Genomic DNA, 13947 nt, shown 5'->3' on the forward strand with positions numbered 1-13947 from the left:
TTAGTATTTAATCAATCAAAGAAATTAAACAAAAATTGAGACTTGTTCTCAAAACCGAGAGTTTTGTTTCAACCCAACATTGTTCTTAGTTCTATTAATATCAAGGTTTTCATCACAATGTCAAGACATCTTTTACTGTTATTTCTTGTTATTGTAGTCTAGTCTTTGAAATAAATAATATGATATTCATTTTTACGCATAAGGTTCTTGATAAAATTTTTATTTTTTATAAAAAGAAGAAATTTGTATCCATGCATACGTGTATTGCTTTTGCTTTGGGTGAGTAACATAGTCATATACACATCTCTATGATTTGTAATCAATGAGATCACCGGCCTTCCCTGGCCTGGTGGTTGTGTTGCTATCACTTCTTCCACCAGGTCATCGGTTCAAGGGCTGGTAGAGAAGAGAAGAAAGAGAGAAGAAAAAAAATTATATAAAAAGAGGTATTTCAAAATACCTTTTTTTGTTGCTTGCAAATACTCTCACGTATATTTCTTTTTACGGTAACAATGCTGGAAGGTGCGGCTCAATCACCTTTTTTTTTTAGTAACCACAATAGTGTAAATTTGTTGAAAAACTTATTTCACAGTTAAAACACATATATTTCTTTTTTACGGTAGCCGTGCTAGAAGGTGTGGCTCAATCACCTTTTTTTTTAGTAACCACAGTAGTGTAAATTTGCTGAAAAACTTATTTCACAGTTGAAGCAAAATTATGATCAACATGAAAGTGCCTATATTCAAGGCAAGAAGAAAGTAAAACAAAATATATTTCTCCATTCATAAACTGCTTGCATTTCCATTCATCAAAAATGTTGATAGCAAAAGTACTGAGAAATGTTTCCCTAATACGTTTACATTCAAAAACAAAGGTTAATTTTCTTAATGAGCTCTAAGTATTTGATATCACAAAATACTCGAGAAACTTTGGAATATGAATGGCTATTTTTGAATTCCATATGGCTGAGCAAGTTTTACTGATGGATCCTTCTTCCTGATTGACTAACCATTGATCTGCAAACCAGATGTACCGAAAACATAAAAGGCAAAACTCAATAGCACCATCACTAATAAGGGCAAACAGCATGGTCAAGAAATATTACTCCAACAGGGTTTTACAGTACTTACAGAGGCAACTGTCAAATGAAAACAAATGATCCACGAAAATTTCTAGGAATATATATTGGAATCAATTTGCTGAATATTTGGGAAGATTTGTCTCAGGGTAGCAATATAGGTTGGAGACTTCACCTGCAATAAAAAAAAAAGGTAATGTCACCAATAGAAAACTAAAAAATGATACTTGAGAGCAACCAATGTCTAATAGTAGTAGATAATGCATCTGAGTAAAAGGAAAGTAACAAATCATATCCTTCAGTTCTTTATTATTTGACAGGAATTTAAGCTATAAACCATGGACCGTATGCCTCCTTCCAAAATCCAAACTACCCATGAACAGATGATAAACATGCAACTGTAACCAACTAGGTGTTGGAATCATCCTTTTCATCACAACTTTTTTTTATCAACATAGACGTTTACTAAGTACATATAGCATTACTGGACCTCATCACATTTGCAGAACCTTGTACACTGTACACTCTGTTAGAACTTGATATTTGATAAAGAGACCAAAGCCATTCCTTATTAGGTTACAAAGCTGCTGAAAGAGAAGTGAGCACATATCTCAGTCTTTAGATTTTCAATGAGACTATAACCGTATGATTCCTATATAGGATAAGACCTTAGAGTGAAGCGAAAAGCTAATGAATAGAAGACTATCTAGTCTCTAATGAAACAACTATATTCAGCATTGAATATGAAGGTGTAAGCTTTATGTCGTCCAAATATATGAGCATGTAAGAGAGTTTGAGGAAAGGATGCCTCACAAGAACAAAATTGCAAGGCCCGCCAGTAAAACTAGAACAAAAACAGATGGAAAACAGAAGAGAACAAATAAGAGATGTGCAAATCCCTGTCAACTTAGCATGTGCTAATGCACAATAAAGATACAGTGAAACCAGACGAAAGCAGATGAAAATCAGAAAATAACAAATAAGAGTTGTTCAATCCCTATCTACTAGCATGTACTTATAGTACAATAATAGTAAACTAAGAGTTTAGATTCTTAAGTAGAGGATGAGCATACACATGGATTGTTTTCCAGGTAGATAGTGGCAAGTTTTCCCCTTGAACCAGCAACAGCTTCAGCAATGCCTTCAAGTGATTCTATTTGGTTGTCATTAAGCCACAAATCTTCTAACCTGCAGGTAACTCAGGAGTAAATCTAGAAAACTAAGAAAGAGACAACATAATTTCTGAACCCAGGAAGAAATATACGTACTCTGTCAGATTTTGAATTTCATTGACTGATGTTAGCTTGTTAGATGATACGTCTAATAGGCGGAGATTTACTAAGGTTGATAGGCCTTCCATTTTGGAAATGCCATTGTGGCTCAAGTATAGCTCTTCAAGAGCAATACATTCCTGAGAATTCACATAGCTTTTAACAACTACATTTGCAAGTTCCCAAAGAAATAGAAAATTCGTCAACTACTGAAAACCTCAAATCCTTTCATAGAAGTCAAACGATTGCTTTGCAAACTAATCTTCTTGACGCATTTCAACCCACATAGGTTTACTACTTTGATACGGTTGCGGCCTAGCCACAGCTCCTGCAAGTTTGTCAAGTTCTGCAAATTCTCCATCACCTGAAATTCCAAAAGAAGTATTTTAGCATCAACACTATTCTTTAGAAACATTAATTAAGTTCCTTTCATTGACAACAACATTATCAATGGATCATTGGCGGTGACTTTAACTGTATTCTTTCTCCCCATGAGAGATCTGGTTGCTTGCGTCATTGTGGTAACATGCGTCTTTTTAGAGACTTTGTTTCTAAGTTTTTGCTCAAAGATCTTCCTCTTCTAAATGGAGAATTCACTTGGTCAAATATGAGGGAGATTCCTACTTTTTCTAAGCTGGACAGATTCTTAATTTCAGCTGACTCGAACATTCATTTCTCGAATGCCCGACAATCCCTTTTGCCCAGACCTACTTCTGATCATCATCCAGTTCTCCTGGAAACTAGTCCGAGAGATTGGGGCCCTTCTCCTTTCAGGTTTCAGAACTCTTGGCTTAGGAGTGCTAGCCTCAATGATTTGGTTAGGGGTTGGTGGAATGAGTCTAACCTGCATGGTCATGCCAGCTTTGTTCTTATGGCAAAGCTTAAATTTCTGAAAAAGAAGTTGATTTCTTGGGCCAAGGAGGAGTTCGGTAACTTACAACTCAAAATTGACTCTTATAATCAGCAGATTGCAGAGTTTGATAGGCTTGAGATGGCTTATGGAAAGTTGAACAGAGAGGATTGGACCTCTAGAAATACTATCAAAGCGGACCTCTCTAATCTTCTATTAGTGGAGGAGCTAAATTGGAGACAAAAGTCGAGAATTCAGTGGCTTAAGGAAGGGGATCGTAATACTAAGTATTTTCATTCTATGGCTTCTTCTCGCAGAGATAGGAATTATATTAGTAACATCTCTATTCATGGGGTTCTTCTAACTACAGCCCCAGAAGTGAAGAGAGGAATCTCAGTTTACTACAAAAATTTATTCACTGAAAGCGAACCATGGAGACCCTCATTTGACAGCCTTCCAATGAGTACTATCAGTGTGGAGGAGGCGACTGAACTCGAAAGGCCTTTTTCGGAAGAGGAGGTGAAAAGTGCCCTTGATGAGCTTGATGGTGGTAAAGCTCCTGGTCCCGATGGTTTTTCTATAGCTTTCTTCAAGCATTTTTGGGAGATCATCAAGAAGGATGTTTTGAGTATGTTCGTGGATTTCCACCACTCGGGACAATTTGTCAAATCTATGAATTCTACTCTTATCTGTCTGGTGCCTAAAAAATTTGGAGCTTCGGACATCAAGGACTTCAGACCAATTAGCCTCTTGAGTAGTCTTTACAAATTGGTGGCCAAGGTTTTGGCCGGAAGATTGAAATCTGTTATGGGCAAAATTATACACCCAGCTCAGCATGCTTATGTGAAAGGGAGACAAATTCTGGATGCTTCCTTGGTCGCCAATGAAATCGTTGATCATTACTCCAAGTTAAAGAAGAAGATGCTTCTTTTCAAGCTTGATATGGAAAAGGCTTTTGATAATCTTAGTTGGAGTTTCTTACTCCAAATTCTAAAGAAAAAGGGTTTTGGCTCAAAGTGGATCTCTTGGATTAACCATTGCATCTCTTCCGCCTCTTTTGCCGTCCTCATAAACGGGTGCGCTTCGGATTATTTCACTTCCTCAAAAGGTGTAAGATAGGGAGATCCTTTGTCTCCCTTTCTCTTTATCCTTGGTATGGACATTCTAAGCATTTTCTTGGATAGGGCTGTCATTGATGGTTTCCTGGAAGGAGCATGTGTAGGTAGTGGGGATAGTCAGATCACCATATCTAATCTCCTTTTCGCGGATGATACTTTGGTTTTTTGTGGAGCTGATACAGACCAGATTCTAAGCTTGCGAGCAGTCTTACTTGGCTTAGAGGCAGTTTCTGGCCTAAAAGTAAACCTAGAAAAAAGCCAGATTGCGGTCATGGGCTCTCCTACGAATTTACAAAGAGTGGCGGACATTCTAGGCTGCAGCATAGGCAAGCTGCCTATGCAGTACCTAGGCCTTCCCCTTGGCGCTAAATACAAGCAAACTGGAATCTGGAATGCTGTGGTGAATAAATTTGAGAATAAGCTCTCGGGATGGAAAAGGAATTATCTCTCTAAGGCTGGCAGGCTTACCTTGATCAAGAGTGCTCTCTCAAACCTTCCAGTGTACTTTATGTCCTTATTTCCTATCCCTTCTTCTATAGCCATGAAGCTTGAAGCGATTCAGCGTAATTTCCTATGGGGGGATAATGTTTCTGCGAAGAAGTTTCATCTTGTGAGTTGGGAGTCTGTGAAGCTTCCCAAGGATAAAGGCGGTTTAGGCATTATCTCTCTCAGCTTATTCAACAAAGCTCTTCTAGGGAAATGGCACTGGAGGTTTGTTTCAGACAAAGGCCAGCTCTGGAGCAAGTTGTGGTTGCAAAATTTGGCATGGATAGGAATGGCTGGACCACTAATCCAACCTCAAAAGCCCACGGTTGCAGCCTTTGGATTCATATTCGGAAAGGTTGGCCTTCATGGCAAGACCTTGTTTCGTTTAAGGCTAGAAGTGGCAACATCATTCGTTTTTGGCATGATAGGTGGATAAACAATACTCCCCTGAAGGTTCAATTCCCCTCGATATTTAGTTTGTCTTGCAACAAAGAGGCTTTGATTAAAGACCTCTCGGATGGTATCTCCTGGTCCCTTATCTTCACTACGGAAGCTCAAAATTGGGAGTTGGACTTATTTGTGTCCTTTTGGAAGATTATCTATGATAACCTGCCCAGTAGTAGTCAAGAGGATGATATAATGTGCTGGTCACTCTCTTCTGACTCCATCTTTTCAGTCAAATCTCTCTATTTACATCTTCTACTGGCTAATAGAAGGGTAGAGTCTCCTAGGTTGAAGTGGGATCGAATATGGCGCACTCCCTGCCCTCCCAAAACCTCCTTCTTCTTTTGGGAGGCGTTATGGGGGAAGATTCTCACCATTGACAATCTCCGGAAAAGAGGTTTTTCGTTACCTAATCGTTGTGTGCTCTGTAAGTCAAACGAGGAATCTGTTTCTCATCTACTGTTACACTGCTCCTGGTCAGCGCAAGTCTGGGGCACTCTTTGGCATTTGATGGGGGTGTATTGGGTTCCTTGCGGCAACCTGGTCTTAGAGGTTGAGGCTTGGCACTTTCTCGCATCCAACAAGGCTAAGCACAATTTTTTGCTCTCAATTATTCAAATTACTTGCTGGTTAATCTGGAAAGAGCGCAATTCTAGGATATTTCAGGACAGAGAGTGCTCGATTGGGGTTTTTTTGGATGGCTGGCTTTCTGAACTCAAGCTTTGTCTGAGTGGCTCTTGTTCTAATATTTTTGCGAATCTTAATCATTGATCTGTTTGTTTTGTGGGTTGCACCCCCTTGGTGCTGTTAATAAAATTTTGTTCTTTCAAAAAAAAAACAACATTATCAATATTAAAAAGTATACAAAGCTCACCCTTAATCTGTTGGAACCAAGTTCAAGCATTAGCAACTGATGGAAGTGTTCGATCTCCTCCATCTTCGTAACTTCATTCTTGGAAACATACAGTTCCTTGAGCGTGTTGGAGACCTTGGCTAATCCATTCAATGAAGTAATTTCGTTGAAAGAAACATCAAAAACCAAAAGCTTCTTGAATATGCTCGCATCAGGTATTTTCGTTAATTTATTATCTCGCAACACTAATTCCTGCAATTAACAGAAGATACATAAAACTACAATAATAGGAGGATGTACAGAACAATGAAATAAGAGTGTAGTAGCCGGCCCTTAAATAAGAGACCAATTTCCAATACATTACAAACTTTTCATTTTCCTACGTTTTCCCGGCAACCAAACAGAAAACGAATGCAACACAACGAGATTAATACCTCCAGACTGGATAAAGCTTCCCACGAAGAAATCGGTTCGATGGCGGCATCGTCAATGAGGTTCTGCCGCAGCGAGAACTTCTTCAGATTAGAGAGCTGCGCGATTCTAGGGTCCAAGCTCGACAAACGATTCGCGGTGAGGTCCAACTCCGTTAGACTCGGTTGTATCTCGATCGATTCTAGATCATGAAGTTGGAAGCTGGTGAGATCAAGGACCGTGCTTGAGGGATCAATTTCTACCGTCTCATCTCCTCCATCTGCGTCCCGCTGGGTCCCGTCGGCCATTGATGAAAGGTTTGCAAAATGCAAACAGAGCAGAATCAGTTCCCCTGTGACAATGGCTTCGACTCCTCAGAGAGAGCGAATCAATGAAGAATGTTTCCGGTACTGGGCCTTCAAGTGTCGTCCTTGGGCCTGGGCTCGTAACTCGTTAGAGCCCAATATGATTCCTTAGTCCTCCTGCTGATCTACCTTATGAGTTATGACAGACGGCTCATAAGTCAAACTAGAGTTGTTATGGTAACGGTAAAATATCGAAAATCGTTTCGTTATTGAGCCTTTGGTTACCGAAAATGACATTACAGTGATATACTATTACCAATTCTTATGGTACGATATTTTTACTGCTAACTTCGATAGTGGTAACAGTAATCAAAATTCAACATCGAGAATTTTATCAATTACCAATATATATTAATATTATTTTTATTTTTATTTTTAATCTTGTTTAATTATAACCGTTAGATCACTTGAAAAAAATCTAGGTCATTGATTTTTAGGGTTTATTTATGTTCTTCCTCACTAGTCCGTTAATCAACAGTTCATCACTCTCGTGATCTCGTCTCTCATGCTCTCATTCTCTCTCGTGACTCCACAAAGCTTTGTTTGCTGTGTGACCAGAGAGTTCACTCAACAAATGTTTTGTCTCTCAAACAACATCGATCACCTATATACGAACATTGTAGATATGAACCAGTCTTTATTCTGTGTCTAATAGAGAATCTTTTGCCTTGTAGAGATTGTGAGGGGAACTCACATAAGAGGTATTCGTCTCCCTCTACTCTGCATGAGCACACTCATCAGTAATTGAGCTTGCTCTAGTTCTTGGGTTCGACTTGCGCTGTACAAGTTTGACGGATTTGGAATATGGTAGTCGAATACCATGTGATTTAGAAGAATGTGTGGTTCCAAATGCGAAATCCACTGCTTTGTTGAGGTATGGAAGGTACAAGCACTATGCACCAGGTGTTCAAGCAATTGCTTTTACAAGACGAGAAATAATTTTTTTTCAATTTATAAGAATTGGTAAATTTATCAATTATCGGTTCATCATTACTGATCAATCGGTATAATGATGGTTAGTATACCAATTCTATCGATAACGGTATTGGTTTCATTATTTGAGTTACCAAAGTGATCGATATAGTGGTGGTTTTCCGTGTTCAATAACGATAATTGTTACCATAACAACCCTAAGCCAAACACGTACCCAAGTATTTGACTTTCTATGTTCATTTCAATCATAGTCTTGCTTCAATAGACCCATTTGTTGACGTCATTCTCAGTAGGCAATCAAACCAAATATTGGTATATTCAACTCTAGATCCAACCATAGTTATTGCAACCAGATTATCATACTGTAGTAACTTAAAGCTTCTCCAATGGGGACCCAAAATGGGTGAAAACCAATTTTGAGTACTTTTTCAATCTGAGCATCTCCAACTGATATCGCAAAAGCTACTCCATTTTGGGTGGGTGTATGTAAGATTGTAAGTACATTCCCAAATCATAAAAAAAAATTTATTTCCTTTTTTATTTTCTCTCTCTTATTTTTTATTTTCTATCACATATATTTATATTTTATGTTTAAAATATTAAAATATTAGATGTGATGAAATGTAGGATGTTATTGGAGTAATGTTTTTTTTTTTTTTGAGAGAAAAGCGAACTTCTATTAAAACAACGCATCACAATACATAGAGGAGTAGGCTCCTCGATTACAAAATGAAAATAAAAACACTCCTACATCAAGGGTAAAGGATTGACTCAGAACAACAACAAATACCACAAACAGGCTAAAATAGAGTTGAAACTCGTTTGAAGAGGCAGCCAGGGGCCTGAAAGCAGCAAAAGCACGGTTAAGGATTTCCTTGAAACCTCGCCAGAGAATGGAGCATGTACTGCAGTCTTGAGACATATTCTTTACAACCTGATTCAGAGTAGTCAAAAGACGGACGTCATTGCCGCCGTCGGATAAAGCCTCATCGTCGTCCAAGAAAACCAGATCTGAACGAGAGAGGAGCCAAACCACCATATCGGTGGACGAAACTCGTAGATCTGAAGGGAAAACCATCAGATCTAGAGGGAAAAACACAGAACAAAGGAAAACAAACGAAAAAGTAAAAAGTAGAGGTGGAGGTGGAGAAAAGTGGTTGTGGAGAGGAAGTTGGGTGTGGAGGTGGTGAGAGAAAGGGAGTGGGAGTGGTTGGGGGTGGGGGTGGGGTGGAGGTGAGTGAGGGACTCCTCCACGGCTGCACTTTTTCTGGAGTAGTTGAGAGAGTTTAGAGAGAGAGGGCCCTTTTTCAATTATTCACTTTGGAGTAATGTTCGAAGTACTATTTAATTGAGAAATTATTATTCTTTCATATTTTGATGTTTATGTACTTGTTTGTGATTGTTCCATATCTAACTTGGCTAACCCTCCTACATGTTACATGTAGATAATTGAAAGTGTTGTGGGGAGTATTTCAGGCTCAATTTAAGGTTCAAGGACTAGTAATAGATCTAAAACCATTTAATTTTTTTGTAAGGACGAATGTATACGAACATTTAAGTATGTATTTGAATACTTGTAATAATGTATGGATTTTAAAGTAGTTTTGATGTATTTAATTATAATTAATGTATTCTGATAATGAGGCTTACGTACACTAATTGTACAGATGGTATTTGGGAATTCTTGAGTAGTTATCGTGTAATTATCTCCGGTTAAGGAATTGAGGTGTTATAATACCCTTGAAAATGAAAAAAAAAAACTTTTACGGACAATTTAGGAAATCATAAACAAACTTTGCTGTCACCTCACAAACCCCCCAAATCGGGGGTTATAAAATGTGAAGTTTGAGAATTAAGTGAGGAGGAACTTTCCCCTCCTTCAACCCAATTAAATTTCCTCATTCAACTCTATAAAAACATCAATCCAAGTAGAGCCTGAAAGACTAAACAAGACATTGTTTTTGCTGTCCATGTCTTAGTATCACTAAATGACTTGGTTCTTCATAGTTTCATAATCTCTTGTTTGTGTGCCTTTTAGAGAACTTGTGTTTACTAATGATTTTTGATATGTTATATTATGTTCATGTTGAATTGTTATTGCAGTTCCTTATACAAGTGTCATATCCCATTTCAATCAACGCATTGGATGAAATAAAGTTTGAGAATAAATGTTTGTATTGAAAATTATTCCCCTGATGCTTGGTTTGTTGGTGTGGATTTTATTGCAGGAATGTGTTCACATATTGTTATTAGTAAAATGACTTGGCATTGTGGTATTTTATAATGATTTTGAGTATCATTATGGTAACTCCTCACTAGACTAATCTCGTCCACTAGGGACACCTAGGGGTTTAAAGGTTTGTTGCATACGCTAAATGCAATTGCGATTCCTATGAAAGTGAGTTAGTTTTAGTTGTGTGTTTTTATTCTCTTTTGCTCGAGTACTAACAAAAACTTAAGTTTGGGGGTGTTTGATAGCATAAAATATTTATATAATTTATACACTTCTAAGTTAGGATTTTGTTTGGTTTTTGACGGAACTTGGTACATTTCATGCCTGTATGTTGTGTTTTGCAATGCATCAAGCTTTAAAGCTGACTTTGAAATCATAGGTAGTAAATGCATCCCTATAAAGAGACAAATGATTGGAGCAACCCAAATTTGAAATCCATTCCTCTTTAGAGCGAATATGTGGAACTGTAACTCAAAGGACAAAAGTTGAATCTTTATCTGAGCGAATGTTCGCATCGCAAACATTCATCTCTACATCCTGCTTTCCACGATCTTTGAGCTTTGGACACTCTGATTTAAAATGTCCAAACTAATGACAATAATAATACTGAATACTTTTATTTGAATTCCGTCTATATAACACGAAATTACCAAAAGAATCCTACGAGATTGGTAGCAAACACAAAAGAATAAGAGCTTGGTCCTCCTCGTCAATCTTGAAGTCAATGTTCTTCAAATCCATGATTATTCGATTAAAATTATCACCATACCTGCGTACATCTTGGGGGTATATAACCATTGCTTCTTGAGGGTATCAAGAATTAACCATCAAATCCCTTTCTTTGAACTCTCACACCTCAAACCCCTCTCTCTAGGACTTAAGGACTCCTTAGAAAGTTGCACAAACCTGAACTCTTATAGGCTACCTGAAAATACAAGAAAATGAAACCCAAATCCGTTTAAGATTCTAACTCAAAACCTAATAGAATTATGCCACCTAATCCGACGCGCACTCCACTCCGCAATACATGTTTATGTGTATATATATAAAAGATTTCTTTTATAATATAGATAAATATTTATTTCTCTAAACATATATTAATTTGATATTATTATTAAAATCAAAGTAACCCAAAATAAACTTGTTTGGTAAGTCTTAAACCTAAGTACCTAAACCTTAAAACTCTAAACATAATATTACTATACTCCTGTACTCTTAATTAGATTGATTATTGAATAAATGTTGATAAAAACATAAGACCCTAAATCTTAAGAGACATACTCAGTGATATGATTCATGTGGATTCATGTGGATTAAGAGTTCCACATGTGGATATGATTCATGTGGATTAAGAGACATACTCAGAGACATACTCAGTGATATGATTCATGTGGATTCATGTGGATTAAATTATTTATAGTACTTAAGAGACATACTCAGTGATATGATTCATGTGGATTAAGAGTTCCAAGGTTGGGGTGAGTTCCAGGATTGACATGTGGAAAGAGTTACTATTGTATACTTATATCATAAGCAATTGAGGGCACAGATTAGGCTCCAACGATGTGACATTTCAACCGGATATGAAGTGACAATAGTGGGTTTTGACACTGGGCCAAGCCTCTAGGGCTTGTACCATTTTTTACACTAACAATGCTTAGGGAGAATAGACACATCTAAGTACTTAGAAAATAAAATGGAAGGCAAAACCATACAATTGTATTGTGAAAAAATTGATCTTTGAATCGATATTGTTATAAATCACTCAAAAATGAATAATCACATATGAATGTCCCACAACATAAATATGAGAGACCCATATGAAGAAAGAAGTGACAATAGTTATTACAATATGAGGAAATATTGAGAAAGTGGTTGGTCTTACTTCCATATATAGACACAAGGTGTATTTGTAATTGATACGGGAAAACACTACAATAATAAACAATCTATTTTTCTTGTCTCTTACTCTCTTGTTCTTTTGCTTTAAATTCTGAAACCGAAAGTTCTCTTATTTACAACACGTTATCAGCATGAGACTCTACCAATCTGTTGGCATCAGATCTTTGTTTGTTCAAACAAGCAAAGTAAGTATTATTTTTCTATTCCATTTATATTAATATTATCATCATGTTAAATCTTTCAAAATTGGAATTCACAGCCCTTGATTACGGACAAGAATTACCTGATATTTTCTTATTCTAGAATTATGACTCACAACAAAGCATTACATGGTTGTCACTTGAATGGTGAAGACATGTGTTTGATAGGTAGTGCAATAACACATACTATCCTACGACATGAGAAATATTTCTTACATTTGACATTGCTTGAAGCAAATGTCGATACTATCTCAGGCACATCAAAAATAATTGAAGGCTCCAGAAGATCTAATATCATATTGCCTAGAGAAACAAAAATATATATTGAGAAAGCATTGTATGCTCCTAAATCAAAAAGAAACTTACTAAGTTTCAAGGATATTCGTAAGAATATGGATATCATTTTGAGTCTAGAAGCGAAAGTAATACAAATTATCTATATATTACTTCCATTATTTCAAGCCAAAAGCTTGTAGTAGAAAAGCTTGTATCTTTCTCTTCGTGTTTATACTACACAAGTATAAAATGGATCGAAACACATGTTGTGATGCATCAGAAGTGCTCTAATCCAAAGGAATCTATACTTTGGCATGACCGTCTTGGTCACCCAGGTTCTACCATGATGTGTAGAATAATTGAAAATACAAATGGATATCCATTAAGAGACTAGAAGTTTCTTTTACCTAAAGATCACTTGTGTGTTGCTTGTTCACAAGGAAAGTTAATTGTGAGACCATTTATCCTGAAGGTAGGTGTTGAATCTCCTAACTTTCTACAACGTATTCATAGAGATATATGTAGACATATTCATCCATCATGTGGACCATTTCGTTACTTTATGGTTCTAATAGATGCATCATCTAAATGGTCTTACATGCATAGTTTCCTGATTATCATATTAAGTTTGTTCGTTTAGATAATGCTGGTGAATTTACTTATCAAGCATTCAATGATTATTGCATGGCATTAGGGATAGATGTTTCAACATCATGTTGCACATACATATACTCAAAATGGTTTAGCAAAATCACTTATAAAGTGTCTTCAATTGATTGCTAGACCTATGCTCTTAGAAAACAAATTATCTTCTAATACTTGGGGATATGTAATATTGCATGCTACATCATTAATTAGAGTTAGACCATTTGCTCATAATTCATATTCACCATTGCAATTAATATTAGGTCATCAACATAATATTTCACATTTTCGTGTTTTTGGTTGTGCTGTTTATGTTCCTATTTCACCTCCACAGCGCACCAAGAAGGGACTATAATGTCAAATTGGTATTTACGTTGGTTTAGATTCTCCTTCTATTATTCGATATCTTGAACCATTAACTGGTAATGTTTTCAAAGCCAGGTTTGCTGATTGTCATTTTGATGAGTCTAATTTTCCTTCAGTAGGAATAAAAGATTCTCAATCATATAAGCATGACGACATTTCTTGGAATATTGTGACACAGTCTCATTTTGATCCCCGAACAAATCAATGTGAACTTGAAGTTCAAAAAATTATTCATTTACAAGTCGACCTCAAGATGAGGAGGAGCCATTACTTGGTCCAAAAGTACCATATTTAAGTGCAATTGGATCGTTGATGTATCTAGCCAATTGTACACGACTAGATATTGCATTTGTTGTCAATTTATTGGCAAGATTTAGTTTTGCTCATACTCGACGACGCTGGAATGGAATTAAACATATTCTATGTTATCTGAGAGGTACAACCAATTTGTGTCTATTTTAATCAATTGATCCAAAGTCTCAGTTAGTTGGGTATGCAGATGTTGGTTATCAATCT

The 13947-nt window shown here is 36.7% G+C and overlaps 1 protein-coding gene across 1 annotated transcript; it reads right to left on the bottom strand.

Moving 5' to 3' along the window:
* Positions 1-759: 759 nt before the first annotated feature.
* LOC119993283 (protein phosphatase 1 regulatory inhibitor subunit PPP1R7 homolog) lies at positions 760-6897 on the bottom strand. The gene is made up of 7 exons (XM_038840336.1): positions 6535-6897; positions 6122-6352; positions 2567-2713; positions 2347-2489; positions 2152-2266; positions 1131-1253; positions 760-1016 (listed from the first exon to the last, which is right to left on the bottom strand). Exons 1-6 carry the CDS (start codon positions 6817-6819, stop codon positions 1173-1175), a joined length of 1002 nt encoding a protein of 333 aa, XP_038696264.1. The 5' UTR covers positions 6820-6897; the 3' UTR covers positions 760-1016; positions 1131-1172.
* Between the last annotated feature and the right edge of the window lie 7050 nt (positions 6898-13947).

This window comes from Tripterygium wilfordii, chromosome 23 (genome assembly GCF_013401445.1).
Source record: "Tripterygium wilfordii isolate XIE 37 chromosome 23, ASM1340144v1, whole genome shotgun sequence".
Lineage (NCBI taxonomy): Eukaryota > Viridiplantae > Streptophyta > Magnoliopsida > Celastrales > Celastraceae > Tripterygium > Tripterygium wilfordii.